The 26770-nt window shown below is 48.2% G+C and overlaps 3 protein-coding genes across 3 annotated transcripts; all 3 read left to right on the forward strand.

The window, feature by feature from the left end:
* The first annotated feature begins 227 nt into the window (after positions 1 to 227).
* LOC125506324 (tyrosine--tRNA ligase, chloroplastic/mitochondrial) lies at positions 228 to 2101 on the forward strand. Its single transcript, XM_048671171.1, has one exon. The coding sequence runs from the start codon at positions 335 to 337 to the stop codon at positions 1871 to 1873; it is 1539 nt and encodes a 512-aa protein (XP_048527128.1). The 5' UTR covers positions 228 to 334; the 3' UTR covers positions 1874 to 2101.
* Positions 2102 to 2327: 226 nt separating this feature from the next.
* On the forward strand, positions 2328 to 6212 carry LOC125506368. Its single transcript, XM_048671197.1, has 5 exons — positions 2328 to 3244; positions 3377 to 3419; positions 3544 to 3641; positions 4918 to 5234; positions 5340 to 6212. Exons 1-5 carry the CDS (start codon positions 3207 to 3209, stop codon positions 6116 to 6118), a joined length of 1275 nt encoding a protein of 424 aa, XP_048527154.1. The 5' UTR covers positions 2328 to 3206; the 3' UTR covers positions 6119 to 6212.
* Positions 6213 to 6889: 677 nt separating this feature from the next.
* LOC125506355 (beta-amylase 1, chloroplastic) lies at positions 6890 to 8919 on the forward strand. Its single transcript, XM_048671189.1, has 4 exons — positions 6890 to 7274; positions 7359 to 7569; positions 7654 to 7764; positions 7853 to 8919. The coding sequence occupies exons 1-4, from the start codon at positions 6937 to 6939 to the stop codon at positions 8537 to 8539; spliced, it is 1347 nt and encodes a 448-aa protein (XP_048527146.1). The 5' UTR covers positions 6890 to 6936; the 3' UTR covers positions 8540 to 8919.
* The last annotated feature ends 17851 nt before the right edge of the window (positions 8920 to 26770 follow it).

A 26770-nucleotide genomic window follows, 5' to 3' on the forward strand; every position in this document is an offset into this window, starting at 1 on the left:
GGTAAATCACAAATTAACATATTAAAATATTTATATCCCGTTGCAATGCACGGGCATTGTTCTAATTGAGATAAACATGACCAGTGATAAAGAGACCTGTGATGATTGAGATAAACATGACCAGTGATAAAGAGACCTGTGATGACAATCCATGAACATGGACATGAGTGTATGACGGCCCAGTAGGTCGGCCTACAAAAAGCCCATAAAGTATAGGGAGTGTGTGATCCGATGTGGCGCTGCTCATGCGGAATCATTCGGCGTCTGGCTAACCCGGCAAGCCCTATCAACAGCTCGAGGCCCGGAACCCTCACCTCCGCCTCCTCTCCCAGCGATGGCTTCCGCCGCCATGGCCGCCTCTTCCAGAGCCTTGTTCCGTCCGCATCGCCTCCTCCTCCTCCCTGACCCTCGCCGCCGCCGCCACCTCTCCGCCAGTGCTTTGGCTTCAGCAAACGCCGCAGCCACGACCGTCCGGCGCGGAGTAGTGGACGTTCTCCGGGAGCGCGGGCTCGTGGAGGCTACCACCTCCGAGGCGCTCGGTTCTTCCTCGGCAGCTTCAGGGGAGCAGCAGAAGCTCAAGGTTTACTGCGGCTTCGACCCCACGGCCGAGAGCCTGCATCTCGGCAACCTCCTCGGCCTTGTCGCGCTCTCCTGGTTCCGTCGTTGCGGCCACACCGCCGTCGCGCTCGTCGGCGGAGCGACCGGCCGCATAGGAGATCCCTCCGGAAAAAGCGCCGAGCGCCCTGAGCTAGACCTCGCCGCCGTGGTCGCCAACTCTGACGCGATCAAGTCGCTCATCGCTCAGATCCTCACCCGCGCCCCCGAGCCATCTCATCTCGCCCAATCTGGTAAAGAAGCGATTTTGGACAAACATGAAGATGCTCTTGCCAATTCTGACCAGGATTTATCAGAGAAATCGGGCAATGTGGGGGAAAGTATGGGTTCCTTCGTTATCTTGGATAACTACGACTGGTGGAAAGACATCACATTGCTTGATTTCCTCAAGGAGGTGGGCAAGTTCGCGCGTGTTGGGACGATGATTGCCAAGGAGAGTGTGAAGAAGCGACTCAATTCAGAGGATGGTATGAGCTACACTGAGTTCACCTACCAGCTTCTCCAGGGCTATGACTTCCTGTACATGTTCAAGAACATGGGTGTCAATGTGCAGATTGGGGGTAGTGATCAGTGGGGAAACATCACCGCAGGTACCGACTTGATCCGGAAAATTCTCCAGGTTGAGGGAGCGCACGGTCTGACATTCCCACTCTTGCTGAAGAGCGATGGAACCAAATTTGGGAAGACAGAAGATGGGGCGATTTGGCTCTCACCAAAGATGCTCTCCCCTTACAAGTTCTACCAGTACTTTTTCTCAGTCCCGGATGTTGATGTCGTAAGGTTTATGAAAATCCTTACATTTTTGAGCTTGGGTGAGATTCATGAGTTGGAAGAATCGATGAAGAAACCCGGCTATGTGCCAAACACGGTTCAAAGGAGGCTTGCAGAAGAGGTGACACGCTTCGTCCATGGCCAGGAGGGAGTGGAGGAGGCCTTGAAGGCAACTGAGGCCTTGCGGCCTGGGGCACAGACACAGTTGGACTCACAAACAATTGAGGGAATAGCAGATGATGTACCGTCTTGTTCCTTACCATACGACCAAGTATTGAAGTCTCCCCTGGTTGATCTGGCTGCCTCTACAGGTTTACTTGCAAGCAAGTCAGCGGTTAGGCGGCTTATAAAGCAGGGTGGTCTATACTTGAATAACAAGAAGATCGATAGTGAGGATAAGTTGGTCGAGGAAGGTGATATAGTTGACGGGAAGGTGCTGCTGCTATCTGCCGGAAAGAAGAACAAGATGGTTGTGCGGATATCTTAACTGTTCTGATATGTTTGTGTCTAATTTTTTGCTGGCGAGGAGAAAAAGTAACAGCATGAGCCTTGTACTCAGATTAGCTGCCCGTGAACATACACATTGCTTTACTGGAAATGCTACACCAATAATTTGGTCAGGATATTTGGCTTGCTGATGGCTGCTGTGAGCGGCATTGCCCCTTGTACTGGTCATTTTGCTTTAGTATATCACGCGTTTGCTATTTGTTTGTAAGTTTCCTGACCTTTTGTTCACTCTTCGTCGATCTTCGTAACATTTGAATTTGGATAGTCAGTGGCAGTTTTTATGTCAGCATCTTTGGATGGCGCAGTCCTTGCACATTCAGTATCTCTAAACAATTATTTGGTGACATTACTGAAAGGACTGTTCATTCGGACATGTAAGCATAGGTAGCAAACTAGACTAGACCAAATTATGTGTAAACTAATGTGCGCGTGATATGTGCCCATGTAAGGTGTAGATGCAGGTTGCTGAGACATCATCAATCACTCTGGTTGTTGATACAAATTTCCTAATAGTCTGCTTCTTGCCCTGGAATCATTGGTGCCTTGTTGCCATGGGCTTAAGCGGGGCTCAACCTGTTGAATTCTTAAGTTGCACTAAAGGTACACCTCGATACATACAAATAGATAAAAGTCTTCAGTGTAACCAAAAACCAATGATGTATCGGGTGCGTTAACTTTGAAGGGGTTTTCCATTGTTTTGCGGGATTCTGAAAGCAGAGATAGAGTACGATGGAAATACATGCAGGGACTTGGCTGGTTTCAGTTTTCTTGGTGTAAAAGCAAGCAAGAGTTGCAGTGCACGGCTGGGCTTGGATCCCTGCAGAATTTAGTCGAGTGATTTGTACAAAAACTACAAATGAAACCATGTAGTATAAGGCGATTGCGTCAATATGGTTTTGTTTGTGTGTGTGCCTGACCATGACCAGCAGCTGCTGCTGGAAACGGAGATGAGACGGCGGTTGGTCTGATCACTGATGGTTGCTTGTTTCCCGCACCAACACAAGAAGCAACCACCCGACCTGTCCGCCTCCAATCCAAATCCAAAGAAGAAGAAAAAAAAAACATCAGGGTAGCATTCCTCTTGCCTTGTCTGGGCCGGAGTCCTCTCCACTCCACGCAACGCAGACAGGAGGAGTAGGAGGAGAGGAGAAACCCCTGCGCAAGAAAGAAAGAAAGAAAGAAAACCAAAGGCGATCGAGTCCTTGACCAGCACAGAACCAAACCAATCGGAGCTGGGGCGGCTGCCGCTTGCTTTTATTCAACGACCTCGCCTTCTGGTGCGTGCGTGCAAACTCCATCCAACGAGCTCGGACATGGCGAAGCCACGCCGGAGCAGATTCACTTTCGCCGGGTATATCTTCCTTCGACATCCTTACTCTTTTCTATGTGCCCCGTAGAAATTTGAAGCTGCCGGCCGGCGGTCTTGCTTCGAGCGGGCATGCTGTTGTTCTCTGTCGTCATGGAAGCTGCCTGTTGTTGCCAGGTGCGGATGCTTCGGAGGCCAGGCTCGGGGGAAGGTGGCAGAGGTAAGGAAGGAAGGAATTGTTGTGCCTGTGCCTATGTTTTCCGTTGGAATTAAGCTGGTGATGTCTCAGCTCTGCATGGAGCATTGGAGCTGAGAGATGATTCATGGTTGGGGGTGCCCTGCAGGATGAGTACCCGGTGAAGCTGCATATCTACGATCTCAGTCGGGGGATGGCGCGGCAGCTCTCCACCACGGTGCTCGGCAAGCCTATCGATGCCATCTGGTGAGCATCCTTGAATCATGCAAATCTTTTTCTTCCTCTTGACGACCATCGGGAATAGGACTTTCTTTTCTTTCCCTATATAATACTCCCTCCGTCCCAAAGTAAATGACTCAACTTTGGGACGGAGGGAGTAATTAATAAGCCACATGTATACATGCACGTCTCGCCGTACCAAACTTTGTAACATAAAAGTTTTCTTATATTTGTTGCTTGTAATAACATGTCATTTGTAACATCTTATATTATGGGACGGGGAGTAGAAAATTTGTAACATAAAAGTTGCCGCCGCTAATTCACTCGTGGTGTTTAACTTGGTTGGCTACATCAAGACTGAGCTCCATGAAGCCCTTAATTTTGAAAAAATCAAAATTCAAACTTTTCAGTTTCAAAAAATTCTGAAAAGAATACACGTGATACAAGGATGTTATGTACATGTGTGTAAAATTTCAAGATGAAATACCTTGAATTGCGAGCTGCGCACACAAAAACAAAATCATGGAATTTGAGGAGGAACACTACATGTGCTAAAAAGCCTTAGATTCATTTTTTTGTAGCTCTCATTTTAACGTATTTCGACCTGAATTTACACACATGTATATTATGTTTCTAGGTATATGTGTGTCTGTTTGAGTTTTTTGAAACTGAAAAGTTTAAATTTTGATGATTTCAAATTAAGACCTCCATGGAGCTCGGTCTCCATTTGCATTTTCGGTTTTCACCTTGTCAACAAAAGTTTATCTTGAGTCTGCAGGACCTTAGATTCGAATAGAAATTACAGTTGAATTCTGCAAACTCTAGATTTCTGGGCACATCTGTAGTCTTGATTGTCTATTTTACATGCATCTACTCAATGCAGGCTAATAACTCAGTTGTAACATCTGCCGAATTTATATAGATCAACAAAATTTGGTGGCACCATTCTGTTTCTTACCTACTGGACTCCAGTAGATTTCTTACACAATCACGTAAAGGAAATGCCATTGAGCAGATTTTACTCCCCCGGTATATTACCGCAAAACAATTTTTCTTTACCCCAGTGCGTTCCTGCTCCAAAAAATCTGACGAAAATAGAGTAGGAAGGGACCCTGGTGCAGATTGGAATTCCCAGTGCACATCCTACATTTCACAAGATGCATCTCCAGGCTTTTCTGCTCTTCTTATGCAATTGCATGTAGCTGCGGATTATGGATGAAGCGCCCTTTTTACGCGCTAAATATGTATATTCTGCAAACTTGACGACTCCTAATGTTGATGGATAATGGCCCTACCATCACAGGCACACAGGCGTGGTGGTTCATGGCAAAGAGTACTTCTTCGGGGGAGGCGTCCAGCAAGACCGGCCTGGAAGGACGCCATACGGGACTCCTGCCCGAGTAGAGCATTTTGGGGTCACGCATGTCGGCAAGGAGGACTTTGAAGACTTTCTGCACGAGATCAGCCCGCGCTACACACCAGAAACCTACAACCTCCTCAGCAACAACTGCAACCACTTCAGCAATGAGGTGGTCAAGTTCCTCGTTGGTTCCACGGTTCCGAGCTACATCCTCGACCAGCCCAAGGAGGCAATGAAGAGCCCGATTGGCGCGCTGATAAGTAAGATCTCTTCTCCCCACTAGCCTTTTCCCGGTTTAAGAGTTTGAATTTTGGGGCGACGGTCTAGTCTAGGTCTAATGGAAACTATTATCTTTGGCTTTCCAGTGCCGATGATTCAGGGGCTGGAGACAACCATGAAAGCCGGAGCTGCTCCACAACAGCCTCCACAATTCGTGCCTGCTCCTGCAGCGGCGGCGCAGACGCAGCCTTCCACGAATAACATTCAGATGCAGTCGAGATCAGTCACCGCCGATGAACCAGGTGCTGACAAGACGGCGGACCATGACAGTGGAATCATACCTGCTCCCAAAGAAGCAGGGGAGGTGCAGCCTTCCGCAAGTAGCACTCAGAATGAAATTGCCACGGATGAGACAGTGAGTAATGACGGGATCATCCCGCCTGTGGTGGTGCTACTCACTCCCAAGGGAGCGGGGCAGACACAGCCCTCCATGAACAACGACCAGATAGAGTCAAGATCAGTCACCGCCAATGAAACTGGCGCTGATGAAATGGTTGACAGTGATGGTGGCATCATCCCGCCTCCGGCAAAACCAGCTGCTCCAGCAGCAGCGACGCAGACAGAGACCTCCATAAATAGCATTGAGCTCCATACAGTGGACGAGGGCACTAGGATGGTCACCCCGCCAGCCGTGCAACCTGCTGCTCCAGCAGCGACGGTGGCCAAGGTGACTCTGCCAGCGGCAGCAGCTTCAGACCCCCTCGGAGAGGCGAAGAGGCGAGCACAGGAGGAGCTAAAGCAGGAGTTTGTGGCCATCATGGCGACAGGGACTGTGCAGGCTGGTGATGCGGCTGCCCTTGCGATGAGAAGGGTCATGGAGCGGCACGGGCTGCGGCGCACCACAGTTCCCACGCAGCGAGGGTAGAACATGTGTGCCCTTTGTATGCTGAACCGCATGCTCAAGATGTAATCATTGGTTACATCCATCATATACATTTATCTGGTTATTACTGTGCTCAGTTGTGGATGGATAGGGGATCACCTATGACCTATCCGAGGTTTTCAGATTGTGCTTGCTGCAATAGTTTTTGGCCTAAGAGTAGCCTTTCCTCAACTAAGAATTACGCACCTATAGGAAACTTACAACAGGCAAGTGGCACTAATTTTCCTAGATTCAGTCCTCGGGAATCACTAGATCAGAAGAAAAATCAATGCAGTAGTCGATGAACACCAACATGATCAGACACTACTAGTAGAACCAACCACAGCAAGGCAATATTACTACCATATATGTAGTACTCCAACCGTATGGTATCACTGAGAACATAGCTGTACAGATCTCAAGCTCATCCAACCTATATCGTCAGCATAAGCTCTAACTAATGAGACTCCGGATGATCGGCAGGGATTTAGCTACACTTACATACATGTACGCCTTCCCCGCGGCCTCCTCACCGTGTCGTCGCCCACGCGGCGAGCTGCGAGGGGTTCACCACCCCGGGAACGCAGGCGCCGCCCACCTGCACCAGCGCTGCCACGGCCTCGTAGCGCGCGGCCTGCCCCCGGCCCTGACTCGCCTCGGAACCCGTGTCCGGCCCGCCGGGCGCACGCCTTTCACCCAGGACCGTGCCGCACGCAAGGAATTCGTGAGCGAGGTACCCGGCCAGGAGCCTGTTGCCGCCGCCAGCGGTTGGAAACCAGATCACCAAATCAACACTTTGTGCCTTGCTTGCGTGCCAGGCGATGGCCGAGAGCGCCGCCGCTGCCGGGCAGTCATCCTCGGCGAGGAAGTCTGGGGTGCCGCTGTTCGTGATGATGCCGCTGGACACGGTCAAGACATGCTGCGGGAGCGGTCTGAACCACCGGAAGACCATGGCGCGGGATCTGGCGGCTCTCAAGAGCTCGGGCGTGGAGGGAATCATGGTGGACGTGTGGTGGGGCGTCGTGGAGGGCGAGGAGCCGGGGCTGTACAACTTCGAAGGGTACATGAAGCTCGTCGAGATGGCGCGCGATGCCAGGCTCAAGGTCCAGGCCGTCATGTCCTTCCACCAGTGCGGCGGCAACGTCGGCGACACCGTCAAGTGAGGCTATTTCGTCCGATCCCCTTCTTTCTTACTTTGCGGCGTTTGTGACATTTGGGTGCTCGTCTTCGTGGGTGATGGCAGCATCCCGCTGCCGCGGTGGGTGGTGGAGGAGATGGACAAAGACCAGGACCTCGCCTACACTGACCAATGCGAACGCCGCAGCTACGAGTACGTGTCGTTCGGCTGCGACGACATGCCCGTCCTCGACGGACGCACGCCCATCCAGTGCTACACCGACTTCATGTCCGCCTTCCACGACCACTTCGCCGCCTTCCTCGGCAACACCATCGTCGTAAGTCCCACGCACTTGATTATATTTCTCTGTTTTCTCTGTCGCCATTGTGCTGGTGCCAATTTGCCTTGTGCCGGCGTGCAGGAAGTTCAAGTCGGCATGGGCCCTGCGGGCGAGCTACGGTACCCGTCGTACCCGGAGAGCGAGGGGACCTGGGAATTCCCCGGCATCGGCGCCTTCCAATGCTACGACAAGGTACTCCAGCTCCGGTTGAATTCAAGTGGTGAGCCTGCCTGTATCTCGAAAGTTTCTTGACATTTTGGCTCTGTTTTTCCTCGTGCAGTATTTGCTGAACAGCCTGAAGATGGCAGCGGAGGCGGCGGGCAATCCGGACTGGGACTTGGGCGGGCCGACGGACGCCGGCGGCTACAACAGCCGGCCGGACGACACGGACTTCTTCCGCCAGGACGGCGGTGGCTGGGACTCCGAGTACGGCCAGTTCTTCATGTCCTGGTACTCGCGGATGCTCCTGGAGCACGGCGACCGCGTTCTGTCCGGCGCGGCGTCCGTGTTCGGCCACGAGCCCGGCGTCCATCTATCGGTCAAGGTCGCCGGCATCCACTGGCACTACGACACAGAGTCGCACGCGCCGGAGCTCACGGCCGGGTACTACAACACGCGGCGCCGCGACGGGTACCTCCCGATCGCGCGCATGCTGGGCCGCCACGGCGCCGTGCTCAACTTCACCTGCGTGGAGATGCGCGACCACGAACAGCCACAGGACGCGCGGTGCATGCCGGAGGGCCTGGTGCGGCGTGTGGCCTCAGCCGCCCGCGAGGCTGGCGTCGGCCTGGCCGGTGAGAACGCGCTGCCCCGGTACGACGATGCGGCGCACGACCAGGTGGTGGCCACGGCTCAGGAGGAGCGGATGGTGGCGTTCACGTACCTCCGCATGGGCCCCGACCTGTTCCAGCCCGACAACTGGCGCCGCTTCGCCTTATTCGTGACACGGATGAGCCAAGCGAGGTAGTCCTCCTCGGTCGCTGCGTTCCGGTAGGCTCACGCTCGGCGTCCACTGCAACGATGTTGCATTTCCTTTTTTCTTGAGTGGGGTGTAGAGTATCTGCTCCCGAGCGCACATGCTCTTTGATTAACAGTAAAAATCAAAACAAATAGTAAAAAAATCAAAAAAAATCATTTTTTGATAAATTTTGATAATTGTTTTGCGTGCTTGCAATAGTTCATATAAAGAGACATTTGTGGAAATCGTGACAAAAAAAACAAATCAATGCTCCAAAAATGATGTTTCTGAAAGCCTTAAGGAATACTGATTTTATTTTTTATCGTGACTTCCACGAATGTCATTTCGTGATGAAATTTGTCATACATATACAAATATTTGTCAAATTTATCACACAAAGATTTCAGAACGTTTTCAATTTTAGTTTATTTTATTTTTTGATTTTATTGTTTATCCCGAGCTCATTTGACCTCGGGAGCGGAAGAGTACTTTCGCCATTTCATTCTCTATCTTCTCTTCTCACACCTCTGTGCAAAATTTTGATGATATGACACCCACTATAGTCTAGTAGTACGACATGGTACACACTATAGCTTGCCTAGTTTTACGACATGATCGTCTTTGCGCCCCATGATCAGCCGAGTTCTTGTGGCGGTCAAGATGCAGGTGGATAGGCACATGTCTCGTCTCTCTAGGGGTATAGCATCAGTTGCCACATTGCACAATTGTCTTCTCTCTATGCCAAAGATGAGCGATGCACGTGAGCGGTGCAAAGGAAGGAAGTGTACTATAACACGACCCCATGGGCAACCTTCAGATGGCCATCCACCGCGTCATCCCACGCACTCCGTCATGCCCTCGTTGAGGCCTACGGCGACCTCATGCCCACCGCCTCTTTGCAGCATCCAAGTGCCCCCACCCCCAACCTAGCCGCTCCCCGACGACTAACGTAGTCCAGGCCCTATCGCACAACACGAGGCTCCGTCCCAGGTGTCAGCCAAGAGCAGGAGAGGTGTCGGCCAGAAGAAATTGGCCCCTTGCCGCCATCACTGGAGCCTGCCCGAGCTTCGTCGACGATTCCTCTGGTAGCGGCGGGACAGGGAAGAGAAGGAGAGGGTGTGGCGGCGTAGGAAGGGTTTCATCGCGCGTGACTCTAGAGAAGGGCGACACAGAGATGTTTTTTTCATCCTCCGCAACTTCACCCCTTAAAGGATAGTTATTTGTTCTATTATGGTGGGCCTGAAGGTTGTCATGGTTGATAACTAACAAATGCAAAGTCGACGTCGAGGCCCGATAAAGCTTCGGTCCGGTCAAACACGACGGCGACAAAATCAACTAGAACCTCCTCCTCCCAAGCGCCGCTGGCCACTCCGGCCACGGCGGCCACTAGCCCCAGTCGTCGCCCGCGCTGGGCCACGGCTCCACTCCGCGGCATGGGTCCGCTGCGTTCGCTGCGCTCCTCTGCCAGCGATAGCCCCAAGGAGCCCACCCCTAGATCCAGCGGCTCGGTGGTGGCACCGGATCTGCGCCGGCTTTGCCTCGACACCCCTCAAGATCCAGCGTCCATACCCCGGCTTCTTCTCCGAGGCGAAGGATCTGGCTGCCCCCCGTCCCCTCGAGACGGCGTCCATCCGCCTTGCTTCTTCCGGACCGGCTGCGGCTTAAATCGATTGTAGTTGGGCCTTCATTAGACATCAATGCTCCCTCCCAGGATTTGGGCGAGGGATGGACGACGGTCTCATCCCGGAAAAGCCGGCGAGCAAGCCAGGATCTGCAGGGCAATAGAGAGCGGCGGTCAGGCCCTCGCTCGGACCGGCGCCACGCCTTGAATGCGGATCACGGCCGCGCTGCCTTCTTAAGTCGCTTCAAGGGGAAATGCTTCCGTTGCCTCAGTAAGTTCCATCGTCGAAAAGACTGTTGTGATGCCCTCTGCTGCATCATCTGCGAGCGCCAGACCACTTTGGCAGGGAGTGCCCGCAAAACCCGAAGAACGGCGCCGACAGGCGAGCAGTTGATAGGCTAGGCCCCCTTCATCATAGAGAGCCAGTGCACCAGCGCATCCGCTTCCCCTCGACGCCCACTGCTTCGCCTCCGCCCCCACCGCCCATGGAGCGCCGGATCCACCCCCACGTCGACCCGTCGCGCCGGCCAAGGAACAGCTGCAAGGTGGTGGTCTCTACCCCGGCCCTGGAGCAGCATGTGGCTCTGCTGCGCCGTCAGGCGGTCACGCTCACTGCCGCGGGGCAAGCCTCTGTGCGGTCGACGAGCGCCATGGCGGTGGGCCGCCAGCTGGAGGCACAGTTGCGCATCCCGCCGCACCAGCTGAGGATCACATGCCACCACCCGGAGGATTTCTTCATCATCTTCGACCTGCCTCTGCACCGCGACGACGTCATCAAGCGCGGCTCCCTCACCGTCGACGGCATCAAGTTCCACATCAGGCCCTGGCACAAGAACGACCACGCCGTCATCCAAAAGTTCCTCCTCCACGTCCGCGTCGTCATCGAGGACATGCCGCAGCACTTCTGGTCGGCTGAAGGGGCCGAGGAGGTGCTTGGCTGCCAGGTCGACCGCCTCGACACCCGGACCCTGGAGCGCGGCCACACCAAGACCTTCGCCTGCTGGGTCTGGGTGTGGGACACCGCCCAGATCCCGACGAAGCACACATTCTGGGTGCTTGACCGTGGGGCTGGCCATGTGGAGCAGATGCATGGCTACTCCCCGCCGGACCGCATCGTTGCCCCGCCACTTGACGCTCCGCGCCACGACCTCCTCATCCACATCGACCTGGTGGAGGACTGGACTCCGTATGAGCCGCACTCGCCCTTGTCGGGACAGAGCGGCATTCCCTCCTCCGACACCGACGACGAGGACAGGCCCATGCCCAGGCTCTACCCTGCCACTTGGTCCAAGGGCGTCGAGGACGGCCAGCGCGAGCCCAAGCTGCGTCGGCAGGTGGCCGTGGTGGCTGACACGGGATGCTGAGGCCTTCTTCGAGGCGACCGGCGTGATGAAGACGACGAAGACCAGGGCGGGCGCAGGTCCTGGAAGGACACCTTGCTCGGCAGAGGCCTGATAACCCACAAGTATAGGGGATCGCAACAGTTTTCGAGGGTAGAGTATTCAACCCAAATTTATTGATTCGACACAAGGGGAGCCAAAGAATATTCTCAAGTATTAGCATCTGAGTTGTCAATTCAACCACACCTGGAAACTTAATATCTGCAGCAAGGTATTTAGTAGCAAAGTAATATGATAGTAGTGGTAATGGTAGCAAAAGGTAATGATAACAAAAGTAATGTTTTTGGTATTTTGTAGTTATGATAACAATAGCAACGGAAAAGTAAATAAGCGAAGAACAATATATGGAAAGCTCGTAGGCAATGGATCGGTGATAGCGAATTATGTCGGATGTGGTTCATCATGTAACAGTCATAACCTAGGGTGACACAGAACTAGCTCCAATTCATCAATGTAATGTAGGCATGTATTCCGAATATAGTCATACGTGCTTATGGAAAAGAACTTGCATGACATCTTTTGTCCTACCCTCCCGTGGCAGCGGGGTCCTAGAGGAAACTAAGGGATATTAAGGCCTCCTTTTAATAGAGTACCGGACCAAAGCATTAACACATAGTGAATACATGAACTCCTCAAACTACGGCCATCACCGGGAGTGGTCCCGATTATTGTCACTTCGGGTTTGCCGGATCATAACACATAGTAGGTGACTATAGACTTGCAAGATAGGATCAAGAACTCACATATATTCATGAAAACATAATAGGTTCGGATCTGAAATCATGGCACTTGGGCCCTAGTGACAAGCATTAAGCATAGCAAAGTCATAGCAACATCAATCTCAGAACATAGTGGATACTAGGGATCAAACCCTAACGGACTCCAGATCAGCCCTCCCGAGAGGTTTTAGGGCTTGTCGGCGGCTCCGTATCGTAAAACGCGATGAATCCTTCTCCTTCATGTTTTTCTCCCCGAAAGTGAATATATAGAGTTGGAGTTGAGGTCGGAGGAGCTCCAGGGGGCCCACGAGGTAGGGGGCGCGCCCCCACCCTCATGGCTAGGGTGTGGGCCCCCTGGCCTTGATCTTTTGCCAGTATTTTTTATTATTTTCAAAAATACGCTCCGTGGAGTTTCAGGTCATTCCAAGAACTTTTGTTTCTGCACATAAATAACACCATGGCAATTCTGTTGAAAATAGCGTCAGTCCGGGTTAGTTCCATTCAAATCATGCAAGTTAGAGTCCAAAACAAGGGCAAAAGTGTTTGGAAAAGTAGATACGACGGAGACGTATCAACTCCCCAAAGCTTAAACCTTTGCTTGTCCTCAAGCAATTCAGTTGCCAAACTGTAAGTGATAAAGAAAAACTTCTACAAACTCTGTTTGCTCTTGTTGTTGTAAATATGTAAAGCCAGCATTCAAGTTTTCAGCAAATATTATAAACTAACCATGTTCACAATAACACTTAGGTCTCATGTTTACTCATATCAATGGCATAATCAACTAGCGAGCAATAATAATAAATCTCGGATGACAACACTTTCTCAAAACAATCATAATATGATATAACAAGATGGTATCTCGCTAGCCCTTTCTGAGACCGCAAAACATAAATGCAAAGCACCTTTAAAGATCAAGGACTGACTAGACATTGTAATTCATGGTAAAAGAGATCTAGTCAAGTCATACTCAATGTAAACTAACAGTAATGAATGCAAATGACAGCGGTGCTCTCCAACTGGTGCTTTTTAATAAGAGGAAGATGACTCAACATAAAAGTAAATAGATAGGCCCTTCGCAGAGGGAAGTAGGGATTTGTAGAGGTGCTAGAGCTCGGTTTTGAATAGAGATGAATAATATTTTGAGCGGTATATTTTCATTGTCAACATAACAACCAAGAGATGGCGATATCTTCCATGCTACACACATTATAGGCGGTTCCCAAACAGAACGGTAAAGTTTATACTCCCCCTCCACCAACAAGCATCAATCCATGGCTTGCTCGAAACAACGAGTGACTCCAACTAACAAGAGTCCCACGAGGAGTTTTGTTTGCAATTATTTTGATTTGATTTGCATAAAACATGGGACTGGGCATCCCGGTGACCGACCACTTTCTCATGAGTGAGGAGCGGAGTCCACTCCTCTTGAGAATAACCCGCCTAACATGGAAGATACAGACAACCCTAGTTGATACATGAGCTATTCGAGCATACAAAACAGAATGTTTATTTGAAGGTTTAGAGTTTGGCACATACAAATTTACTTGGAACGGCAGGTAGATACCGTATATAGGTAGGTATGGTGGACTCATATGGAATAACTTTGGGGTTTATGGAGTTGGATGCACAAGCAGTATTCCCGCTTAGTACAGGTGAAGGCTAGAAAAAGACTGGGAAGCGACCAGCTAGAGAGCGACAATAGTCATGAACATGCATTAAAATTAATCAACACCGAATGCAAGCATGAGTAGGATATAATGCACCATGAACATAAATATCATAGAGGCTATGTTGATTTTGTTTCAACTACATGCGTGAACATGTGCCAAGTCAAGCCACTCGAATTGTTCAAAAGAGGATACCACCATATCATACCACATCACAACCATTTTAATAGCATGTTGGCACGCAAGGTAAACCATTATAAGCTCAGCTAATTAAGCATGGCACAAGAAACTATGATCTCTAGTTGTCATTGCAAACATGTTTATTCATAATAGGCTGAATCAGGAACGATGAACTAATCATATTTATAAAAACAAGAGAGGTCGAGTTCATACCAGCTTTTATCATCTCAATCAGTCCATCATATATCGTCATAATTGCCTTTCACTTGCACGACCGAACGATGTGGATAATAATAATAGTGCACGTGCATTGGACTAAGCTGAAATATGCAAGCATTCAATAAACAGGAGAAGACAAGGCAACATGGGCTCTTTTGTCAGATCAACAATAATGCATATAAGAGCCACTTCAACAATTTAATCATGATCTCTCCTATCGACCCCCAAAGAAAAGAAAATAAATAAAACTATTTACACGGAAAAGCTCCCAACAAGCAAAAAGAAGAACATGAAATCTTTTTGGGTTTTATTTTTAATTACTACTACAAGCATAGAAATTAAACTAACTAAAAGCTACAACTAATTTTTTTGTTTTTCTTAAGGTTTATCAAACACACAAGAAGAAAGCATAAAAAGGAAATAAACTAGCATGGATATTACAATGAAAAAGTATGAGCACCGACATCTAGCAATGAATGTGTGAACATGAATGTAATGTCGGTGAGAAATACGTACTCCCCAAAGATTAGGCTTTTGGCCTAAGTTGGTCTAATGCCACGGATGGCCTGGCGGATATCCAAAGTTGTAGTTGGGGTCGTACTGAGATGCAGCAGTCATTGCATCATGGGATGCAGCTTGGAGGCGAGCTATCTCAGCTCTCCTCTTATACTCTTCCGCCTCCTCTCTGGTTATAAAATATCTTCCTTTTGCCTGAAAGTCAAAGAAAGTAGAAGCAGGGAGAGCGACGTGATAGGTGCGTCGTCTGTCAAAGATTAGTCGGTACTGGAGGAACTGATCATTCCTCTCAACAAACTGATGACGAACCATAGCCTCATAATCCAAATAAGTAGGAGGCAACTCAATATCATCCTCACGTATGGTTATACCAAGAAAATTAGCTATGCGGGTTGCATAAATTCCACCGAAGAAATATTCATTAAGTCTATCAAGATGCAACCTACGTGCAACAATGGCTCCCAAATTATAAGATGTATCTCCTAACACAGCACTCCTAAGAATACTGAGGTCAGGGACACACATGTGACATGCTTCATCTTTACCGTTAATTCATCTACCTATGAAGAGAGCAAAATAATGTATAGCGGGAAAGTGAATGCTCCCTAGTGTAACGCCCACGATGCGGCTATATCTCCCACGTGTCGAAGCACGACTTAGAGGCATAACCGCATTGTAAGCAATGCCGCGAGAGGGGTAATCTTTACACATCCCATGTACTGAATAAGGAAAGAGATACATCGCTGGCTTACAATCGCCACTTCACACAATACATGAATATAGCAATACATCATCCAGATACAATCAAGGTCCGACTACGGAACCAAAATAAAAGAAGACTACCCCTAATGCTATAGATCCCCGATCGTCCCAACTGGGCTCCACTACTGATCAACTGAAACGAAACAACACAATGAACAAGATCTTCATAGAGCTCCTCCCTGAGCTCGGTTGTGTCACTTGCACGGTATCATCGGCACCTGCAAGATGGTTTTGGAAGTATCTGTGAGTCACGGGGACTCAGCAATCTCACACCCTCGCGATCAAGACTATTTAAGCTTATAGGTAGGGAAAAGGTATGAGGTGGAGCTACAACAAGCACTAGCATATATGGTGGCTAACATACGCAAAAGAGAGCGAGAAGAGAAGGCAAAGGCACGGTCGAGAAACTATGATCAAGAAGTGATCCTAGAACAACCTACGTCAAGCATAACTCCAACACCGTGTTCACTTCCCGAACTCCGCCGGAAAGAGACCATCACGGCTACACACGCGGTTGATGCATTTTACTTAAGTTAAGCTTCAGGTTTTCTACAACCGGACATTAATAAATTCCCATCTGTCCATAACCGCGGGCACGGCTTTCGAAAGTTCAAATCCCTGCAGGGGTGTCCCAACTTAGCCCATCACAAGCTCTCACGGTCAACGAAGGATATTCCTTCTCCCAAGACAACCCGATCAGACTCGGAATCCCGGTTACAAGACATCTCGACAATGGTAAAACTAAACCAGCAAAGCCACCTGAATGTGCCGACAAATCCCGATAGGAGCTGCACATATCTCGTTCTCAGGGCACACTCAGATGAGACATCCTACGAGTAAAACCAACCCTCAAGTTGCCCCGAGGTGGCCCCGCAGTCTACTCGGTTCGGACCAACACTCAGAGGAGCACTGGCCCGGGGGGGTTTAAAATAAAGATGACCCTTAGGTTGGCCGACCCAAGGGAAAAAAGGCTAGGTGGCAAATGGTAAAACCAAGGTTGGGCCTTACTGGAGGAGTTTTATTCAAGGCGAACTGTCAAGGGGTTCCCATTATAACCCAACCGTGTAAGGAACGCAAAATCAAGGAACATAACACCGGTATGATGGAAACTAGGGCGGCAAGAGTGGAACAAAACTCCAGGCATAAGACCGAGCCTTCCATCCTTTACCAAGTATATAGATGCATTAAAATAGACAAGATATAATAGTGATATCCCAACAATAAACGTGTTCCAACAAGGAACAAACTCCAATCTTCACCTGCAACTAGCAATGCTATAAGAGGGGCTGAGCAAAGCAGTAACATAGCCAAACAACGGTTTGCTAGGACAAGGTGGGTTAGAGGTTTGACATGGCAATATGGGAGCCATGGTAAAGCATGGTGGTAGGTATCGTAGCATAGGCATAGCAATAGAGCGAGCATATAGCAAGCAAAGATAGAAGTGATTTTGAGGGTATGGTCATCTTGCCTGAGATCCCGCAAGGAAGAAGAACGGGTCCATGAAGAAGACAAACGGACGTAGATGAACGGATCCTCACAACTCCGGAACAAAACCGAAGCTAACGCGAGAAGTAACCCAGAAAGAAGCAAACAACATAGTAAACAACCATCACATAATCATGGCATGATGCACAACCAAGTATGATGCATGTCCGGTTTAATGATACATGGCATGGCAAAGTGCACAAGAAATCCTACAAATTAAGTGGAGCTCAATATGCAACGGAGTTGCATATTGAAGAAAACACCACATGACTTATTTAGTTCTCTCTCGTTTAGGTACTCAACAATATTAAATGTTGGTTAGCATGGCAAGAGGTGAAGTAAAGTTAAACTAACTATCTAGTTAAGTTTAAATGAGGCCGGAAACAACGAACAACAATTCCGGTAAATCCCCATTTGCATATATTAGGTTTGGTACTGTTTTGTCCTAAACACAATTTTAGAGTTATTAAACATGCAAAGTAAAGCCACCATGTTAAACTAGGCATTTTTCTACCCCAATTACATATAAAGATTATTTAAAACCGAGCTACGGTTAATTAGTATGAATTAAAGCATTTTAATAAGTTATTTAAGCAAATTTAAACAAGCAGCATTTTAAACATTTTAAACATGGATGAAAATTGCATATTATGAAACTAGATGAAATTCTAAACATTTTTCATATATAAAGTTTTTACATGTGATGCTAAGTTTGTGAGTTAAGATATGTATGAAGTCTAGGGGCTTTTCTGCAAAACAGGCAGCATCTGGATAATAGCAAAATTCGCAGGTCCAAGGAAAAAACATAGTGGCCCGAAACTAGTGTAAGATGGGCCAACAGAGAGGAGGGGCTGAGGGAGCTGCTCACAGTGGGCCTTGGGCCGGATCTGGAGAGCGAGTGGTCGGCAGGGCGCGCTGGGCCGACCTGCTTGGTTCACTCGGGGAAGGGTCAACGCAGTCGCATTGAACGACTCGAGGCAGAGGCGTCGTCCTCCTCTCCTCGACAGGAAGTAGAACAGCGGCGGCGTGGGACTTGGCGGCCGGGAATGGGACATGGCACCAGGGCACGGCCTTGCTGAGGACTCCGGCGAGTGGCAGGATGGGGGGAGGGGTCAACGCGGGAGCTCAGTGGCGTTCGGATCCAAGCGCGAGAGGTCTTCGGGTCCTGTTTCCTACCGGATCGAAGCAGAGGCAGCGGGGTGGCAGTCATGGCGCCAACGCGGGAGAAGGCAAGGAGCTCCGAAACGATGAAGAGGCTGCGGGGCACCCTGAGGACGGGCGCGGGGACCTTGGGACCCAGCGTCCATGGCGGAGTTCCAAGGGCGGCGGCGCTGTTCGGTTCCTGTGAGAGAGAGAGAGATGTGAGAGGAGGGAGTAGAGGCAGGGAAGGAGAAGGAAAAGAACAGGGGAGGAGCGGCGACGGGGTCGGCCTGCAGGGTCGGCGAGGCTCGGGCGCGAGGGCTCCTGCCCCGATCCTGGGGCTGGTTGGATCAAAGGAAGGAGGAGGCTTCAGTTGGCTGGAGGTTTGGATCGGGAGGGATGCAGGGATTGGTTCGGCATGGAATCCGAGGAAGTGAGTGGCGGCGGTGGGATGGATCCCTAGGAATTAGGGATTTGGTCTACGTTAGGCTAATATATATAGCAAGTGGGTTTGGTTAGTGGTAAATCCGTCCCTCCGATCGTAATCAGACGGACGGGAAAAAAAATAGATAAGGAGTCCAAACAAGAAAACAGAGATGTTTTCTAGACGTTTGGGGATGATTCAGACCCAACGGTGACGACTGTCCGGGTCGGGTCCGGGACAGTTTCGGACGCGCGCGCGAGGAGGGCCGCGGGCTGAGGAGAGAGGTTAGGTTGGGGGCTAGCGGTGAGTGGACTGTGTAGACGGTCTTGAGCTGAGAGAAGAGAGAGAGAGAGAGGCCCGGCGACTGTTTCCGGAGACCGAAAACGTCCGACGATAGACCGGCTATACTGCCGCTATAGTTATCCGTTGGGGCGTCAAACGGACTCCGACTGCGATGACACTTGACAGACGGTCTATCTAAACTATAATAAGACCACACGCCAACTTTCATCCCATTCCGAAAACATTTTCCTGCCACTTATAAAATAAAATATCGGACATGCCACGGGCACGTGCAAGTGTGTTTGGGCTCAGAACGGGCAACGGACGGAACTGGGGAAACCCGGACGGATGCAAGTTTTAAAACATGATGATGCAATGCACATGATGACATGACAAGATGCAACACGCAAGCAAATGACAAGGCAACAACAGCGAATAACTGGAAGACACCTGGCACAACGGTCTCGGGGCGTGACACCTAGGGTAGCTTGTGCTATATCTCTAGATTCCCCCACAGTTATGCTACAAAGACAATCCCTAAATTCAGATTTGCGAGGTTCACTAGTACTACCCCATTGTGGAAGTTTGCAAGTAGTGGTAAAGAACTCTAAGTCCATAGTGTAAGAATTTTTATAAAGATCAAACAGGACAGTTTGAGAATTACGTGAAGATGAAAATTCAAACCTCCTCACAAAGGAGCTAGTGAGATAGTGGTACTGACGGCATTTTTCTTCCTCGAAGCTCACAAGATCAGCGTTACGCAAATATGCGTTAAATTCTTCCTTAATTCCCGCTTGATCCATGAAGTCCTCTAAAGGCCATTCACAAGGCCGCACTAGAGCGTCCCTTGGTGGCTCATCATCAGCATCACGCATTGCAAGCCTAGGTCCTTGTTTCCTTGAAGAACCACCTTGGTACATTTTCCTAAGCATATTTCTTCCTCTGAAAAATTTCTGAAATTTTTAGTAACTTCAAATAAAAGTGAACCAAACTCAACAAAATTGATAGCAACTACTCCTACAAGTGCCTAGAGCCTATATCATGCATCAAAACTACTTGGAAACACATAAATTTGACATGCAAGCTCAAGAACAGGGTCACCTAAGCAGCAAAAATATGCAATGAATAAAGCACTGAAACAAAAACTAATTGGACCATTGGAGGAGTCACATACCAAGGAACAATCCCCCAGAGCAGTTTTATGAGAGGTGCTTTGAGCAAGGAGATCGAAAATCGCAGCAAAATGAGCTAGAACTCATGCTTGAGCTGGATAATGGTGTTTGTCGGAGGAAGAAGGAGTGTGTGGGTGCAGGAATAAATGGAGGAGGGCCACCATGGGCCCACGAGGCAGGGGGCGCACCCAGGGGGTAGGGCGCGCCCTCCACCCTCGTGGCCAGGTGGATGCCCCCCTGCTATGTTCTCAGTGCCAAATATTCTCAAATATTTCAGAAAAAAATCATATTTAAATTTCAGGGCATTTGGAGAACTTTTATTTTCGGGGTATTTTTATATTGCACGGATAATCAAAAAACAGACAGAAATTACTATTTTTATTTTATTTAATATAAATAACAGAAAGTAAAAAGAGGGTACAGAGAGTTGTGTCTTCTAAATTCATCCATCTCATGATCATCAAAAGGAATCCATTAACAAGGTTGATCAAGTCTTGTTAACAAACTCATTCCGAATAACATGGAACCAAAGAATTTTTGAATAACACTAGGTTACCTCAACGGGGATATGCACATCCCCAACAATAAGAATATCATATTTCTTCTTGACAGTAGGAAGAGGAAATTCAAAACCTCCAAAAATAATTGGTGGAATTTTTCCAATAGAATTGATACTGTGGACTTGAGGTTGTTTCCTCGGAAAGTGTACCGTATGCTCATTACCATTAACATGAAAAGTGACATGGCCTTTGTTGCAATCAATAACAGCCCCTGCAGTATTCAAAAGGGGTCTTCCAAGAATAATAGACATACTATCGTCCTCGGGAATATCAAGAATAACAAAGTCCGTTAAAATAGTAACGTTTGCAACTACAACAGACACATCCTTACAAATGCCGACATGTATAGCAGTTGATTTATCAGCCATTTGCAAAGATATTTCGGTAGGTGTCAACTTATTCAAATCAAGTCTACGATATAAAGAGAGAGGCATAACACTAACACCGGCTCCAAGATCACATAAAACAGTTTTAACATAGTTTCTTTTAATGGAGCATGGTATAGTGGGTACTCCTGGATCTCCAAGTTTCTTTGGTATTCCACCTTTAAAAGTGTAATTAGCAAGCATGGTGGAAATTTCAGCTTCCGGTATCTTTCTTTTATTAGTAACAATTTCTTTCATGTACTTAGCATAAGGATTCATTTTAAGCATATCAGTTAACCGCATACGCAAAAAGATAGGTCTAATCATTTCAGCAAAGCGCTCAAAATCCTCCTCATCATTTTTCTTGGATGGTTTGGGAGGAAAAGGCATGGGTTTCTAAACCCATGGTTCTCTTCCTTTACCATGTTTCCTAGCAACAAAGTCTCTCTTATCATAACGTTGATTCTTTGATTGTGGGTTATCAAGATCAACAGCAGGTTCAATTTCTATATCATTATCATTGCTAGGTTGAGCATCATCATGAACATTATCATTAACATTATCACTAGTTTCAGGTTCATTACCAGATTGTGTTTCAGCATCAGAAATAGAAATGCCATTTGGATTCTCAGGTGTATCAATAACAGGTTCACTAGAAGCATGCAAAGTCCTATCATTTTCTTTTTCTTCCTTTTAGAAGGACTAGGTGCATCTATATTATTTCTCTGAGAATCTTGCTCAATTCTCTTAGGGTGGCCTTCAGGATACAAAGGTTCCTAAGTCATTTTACCAGTTCTAGTAGCCACTCTAACAACATAGTCATTATTCTTACTATTCAATTCATTGAGCAAATCATTTTGAGCTTTAAGTACTTGTTCTACTTGAGTGGTAACCATAGAAGCATGTTTACTAATAAGTTTAAGTTCACCTTTGACATTAGTCATATAATCACCCAAGTGTTCAAGCATATCAGCACTGTGTTTTAATTCTCTACCAAAATAAGCATTGAAGTCTTCTTGCTTAATCATAATTTATCAAACTCATCTAAGCATGGGCTAGCAAACTTAGTAAATGGGATTTCAGCTTTATCATATCTATAGAGAGAATTTACCTTTACTACCTGTGTCGGGTTATCAAGACCATGTATTTCTTCAATAGGAGATGGATTAAAATTATGCATTTCTTCGACAGGCGGTAAATTAAGACCATGTATTTCTTAAATAGGAGGTAAATTCTTAACATCTTCAGCTTTAATACCCTTTTCTTTCATGGATTTCTTTGCCTCTTGCATATCTTCAGGACTGAGAAATAGAACACCCCTTTTTCTTCGGAGTTGGTTTAGGAATAGGCTCAGGATTGGCTCATGAAGTGTCCAATTATTTTCATTTGTCAACATATTATTCAATAGAATTTCAGCTTCATCTGGTGTTCTTTCCCTGAAAACAGAACCAGCACAACTATCCAGGTAATCTCTGGAAGCATCAGTTAGTCCATTATAAAAGATATCAAGTATTTCATTTTTCTTAAGAGGGTGATCAGGCAAAGCATTAAGTAATTGGAGAAGCCTCCCCCAAGCTTGTGGGAGACTCTCTTCTTCAAGTTGCACAAAATTATATATATATATATATCCCTTAAAGCAGCTTGTTTCTTATGAGCAGGGAAAAATTTAGCAGAGAAGTAATAAATCATATCCTGGGGACTACGCACACAACCAGGATCAAGAGAATTAAACCATATCTTAGCATCACTCTTTAATGAGAACGGGAATATTTTAAGTATATAAAAGTAACGAGTTCTCTCATCATTAGTGAACATGGTAGCTATATCATTTAATTTAGTAAGATGTGCCACAATAGTTTCAGACTCATAGCCATAGAAAGGGTCAGATTCAACCAAAGTAATTATATCAGGATCAACAGAGAATTCATAATCCTTATCAGTAACACAGATAGGTGAAGTAGCAAAAGCAGGGTCAGGTTTCATTCTATCATTAAGGGATTGCTGCTTCCATTTAGCTAATAACCTCTTTAGATCATATCTATCATTGCAAGCTAAAATAGCTCTAGTAGCCTCTTCATCCATAACATAACCCTTAGGAACAACAGGCAATTCATATTTATTAGGGGGAGAGTCTTCATCATCGCTTTCGTCAATATTATCAGTTTCAATAATTTCATTCTCTCTAGCCCTAGCAAGTTGTTCATCAAGAAATTCACCAAGTGGCATAGTAGTATCAAGCATAGAAGTAGTTTCATCATAAGTATCATGCATAGCAGAAGTGGCATCATCAATAACATGCGACATATCAGAATCAATAGCAGAAGCAGGTTTAGGTGTCGCAAGCTTACTCAGAACAAAAGGTGAATCAAGTGCAGAGCTAGATGGCAGTTCCTTACCTCCCCTCGTAGTTGAGGGATAAATCTTGGTTCTTGGATCTTTCAAGTTCTTCATAATGATAAGCAGATATAAATCCCAAGTGACTCAAAGAATAGAGCTGTGCTCCCCGGCAACGGCGCCAGAAAATAGTCTTGATAACCCACAAGTATAGCGGATCGCAACAGTTTTCGAGGGTAGAGTATTCAACCCAAAATTATTGATTCAACACAAGGGGAGCCAAAGAATATTCAAGTATTAGCAGCTGAGTTTTCAATTCAACCACACATGGAAACTTAATATCTACAGCATGGTATTTAGTAGCAAAGTAATATGATAGTAGTGGTAATGGTAGCAAAAGGTAATGATAACAAAAGTAATGTTTTTGGTATTTTGTAGTTATGATAATAATAGCAACAGAAAAGTAAATAAGCGAAGAACAATATATGGAAAGCTCGTAAGCAATGGATCGGTGATAGAGAATTATGTCGGATGTGGTTCATCATGTAACAGTCATAACCCAGGGTGAGACAGAACTAGCTCCAATTCATCAATGTAATGTAGGAATGTATTTCAAATATAGTCATACGTGCTTATGGAAAAGAACTTGCATGACATCTTTTGTCCTACCCTCCCGTGGCAGCGGGGTCCTAGAGGAAACTAAGGGATATTAAGGCCTCCTTTTAATAGAGTACCAGACCAAAGCATTAACACATAGTGAATACATGAACTCCTCAAACTACGGTCATCACCGGGAGTGGTCCCGATTATTGTCACTTCGGGATTGCCGGATCATAACACATAGTAGGTGAATATAAACTTGCAAGATAGGATCAAGAACTCACATATATTCATGAAAACATAATAGGTTCAGATCTGAAATCATGGCACTCGGGCCCTAGTGACAAGCATTAAGCATAGCAAAGTCATAGCAACATCAATCTCAGAACATAGTGGATACTAGTGATCAAACCCTAACAAAACTAACTCGATTACATGATAAATCTCATCCAACCCATCACTGTCCAGCAAGCCTACAATGGAATTACTCACGCACGGCGGTGAGCATCATGAAATTGGTGATGGAGGATGGTTGATGATGATGATGGTGACGGATTCCCCTCTCCGGAGCCCCGAACGGACTCCAAATCAGCCCTCCCGAGAGGTTTTAGGGCTTGGCGGCGGCTCCGTATCGTAAAACGCGATGAATCCATCTCCTTAATTTTTTTCTCCCTGAAAGTGAATATATAGAGTTGGAGTTGAGGTCGGAGGAGCTCCAGGGGGGCCATGAGGTAGGGGGCGCGCCCCCACCCTCGTGTCTAGGGTGTGGGCCCCCTGGCCTTGATCTTTTGCCAGTATTTTTATTATTTCCAAAAATACGCTCCGTGGAGTTTCAGCTCATTCCGAGAACTTTTGTTTCTGCACATAAATAACACCATGGCAATTCTGCTGAAAACAGCGTCAGTCCGGGTTAGTTCCATTAAAATCATGCAAGTGAGAGTCCAAAATAAGGGCAAAAGTGTTTGGAAAAGTATATACGACGGAGAAGTATCAAGGCCTAATGAGCAGGGCTGGTGCGAGCAAGGAGCAGACGCGCCAGGACGGCTCGTCCTCTCGGCGGCGCAGCCGCTCCCCCCTGGGCAACGCCGCACTGAAGACACGAGGGGCCGCCATACGTCTGCTCGGCGCGCAGGGGCTGCTGTGGAGGTGCAGCCCGGCCTGCTGGCCGCCCCAAGGTCGCTGACGACGACCCCGCCCTGGTCGGCTGATGCCGTAGCTGACGACCCAATCGCTGGCTTCTTCGTCAATGAGGTCAACGTTGTCCCCCACCAAAAGGGGTTGACTGCATGCTCGCTGAGCTGGACGCCCAGGTGGCTGCGGCGGTGGAGGCCCCCCTCTCCTTCAACAAGCAACTGGAGCAGGCTGGCCCGCTGCCAAGCGGGCCGCTGGACGCTTTCGACCCAACACTCGCGGGGCCGCCTGTGATCGTCGGCCTGCAGCGCCAGCAAGCACCAAGTCGGCCCAAGGAGTTGGCGGTGCAGCTTGGAGCCATCACGCAGCAAGTCCGGCAGCTTCAGTTGGTGCCGGAGGAGTCGGTTCTGCTGCCATCGCCGGGGCCAGTCGTCGTCGGCGCACCCTCCAGCCTCTTCCAGCAGGCCCAGCCTCCCATCCTCATGGTGCCCCCCCTCCTCCCCCGGCGCGCAGAGCTTCAGCGCCTCTCAAGACCCATACTGCAACGACCCCGATGCGTTAGAGCGCCCGCCAAGCTGCAAACCATTCAGAGGTGCCCGTGGCCCAAAGGGCAGCGCTTCCTCTGGTGCATGCGCTGGGCATTCTGGGGCCAAGGGAGAAGATGACTCCAAATGGTGTTGTCGCTCTCATCAAAAAGTTCAAGCAGCCTCTCTCTGAAGAAGACATCAACGCCATTGCCACTCTGACCCGCCTCGACCATGTCGCGCTGCGTATCGCTGCAGGCATGGCCGGACCAGATGCTGCTGCCTCCGTGGCCACTAGTTGATCATGTTAGCTAGCTTTACTAATAGTCTCCAACAGCGGCTAGCCTCCGGCTGGTTTGAGTTAGGTTGTCGCTTTGCTTATGGTAGTTTATGATGGTTGCTCGTTATGCGCCAGTTAGTTTCAGGGGATATTGGTGGACTCTGGAGCCCCCCGGTGCGATGGATGGTGTATCTGTTTTTCTTCCAGTTCAATAGTAATTGTAGTTGTTGGAGCATGATATGGTTTCCCCATGGATGACAACCACTGCCCCATGATGAGCTGGAATGTCCGGGGCATGAACACCTCGGCAAAGCGCGAAGCCATTCGCGAGATTGCTTTATCGCATAGATTAGCTCTTCTCTGTCTCCAGGAGACGAAGATAGACGTCTGGGATCGCGGCCTTGTGTCGGATACTGGAGGGGCCCTGCTAGCTGATTGCATAATCCTCCTAGCCATAGGAATGAGGGGAGGTGCGACCATCTTCTGGAACGCAACCCTTGTCTCGGTTTCATCTCATAGCATAGGCCAATTCGCCATTACGGCCAAAGTTACAATGCTGCAGTCGGGCCAGTCCTTTTGGCTCACCACGATGTATGGGCCGGCCGACGACGCCCGTAAAGACGACTTCCTCCTAGAGCTCTCACGTGCAGCGCCCCCTACATCCGAACCCTGGCTTCTCAATGGTGATTTCAACATCATCTATGAGGCCAGGGACAAGAATAATCTCAATCTTAATAGGAGGATAATGGGATGGTTTAGAAACGCCCTGGACATGGCTGGGCTGCGAGAGATCAAGTGCAAAAATCGAAGATACACTTGGAGCAATGAGCGTCAAAACCCTACACTTGTCAGTATTGAC

Source organism: Triticum urartu, chromosome 1, assembly GCF_003073215.2.
Source record: "Triticum urartu cultivar G1812 chromosome 1, Tu2.1, whole genome shotgun sequence".
NCBI lineage: Eukaryota > Viridiplantae > Streptophyta > Magnoliopsida > Poales > Poaceae > Triticum > Triticum urartu.

Coding starts and splice junctions, on each gene's coding strand:
- LOC125506324 (XM_048671171.1), top strand. CDS start 335: ATGGCTTCCGCCGCCATGGCCGCCTCTTCCAGAGCCTTGTTCCGTCCG.
- LOC125506368 (XM_048671197.1), top strand. CDS start 3,207: ATGGCGAAGCCACGCCGGAGCAGATTCACTTTCGCCGG. Junction 3,420..3,543: donor CTCGGGGGAAGGTGGCAGAG/GTAAGGAAGGAA, acceptor GGTGCCCTGCAG/GATGAGTACCCGGTGAAGCT. Junction 3,642..4,917: donor AAGCCTATCGATGCCATCTG/GTGAGCATCCTT, acceptor CTACCATCACAG/GCACACAGGCGTGGTGGTTC.
- LOC125506355 (XM_048671189.1), top strand. CDS start 6,937: ATGGCCGAGAGCGCCGCCGCTGCCGGGCAGTCATCCTCGGCGAGGAAG. Junction 7,570..7,653: donor TCCTCGGCAACACCATCGTC/GTAAGTCCCACG, acceptor GCCGGCGTGCAG/GAAGTTCAAGTCGGCATGGG. Junction 7,765..7,852: donor CCTTCCAATGCTACGACAAG/GTACTCCAGCTC, acceptor TTCCTCGTGCAG/TATTTGCTGAACAGCCTGAA.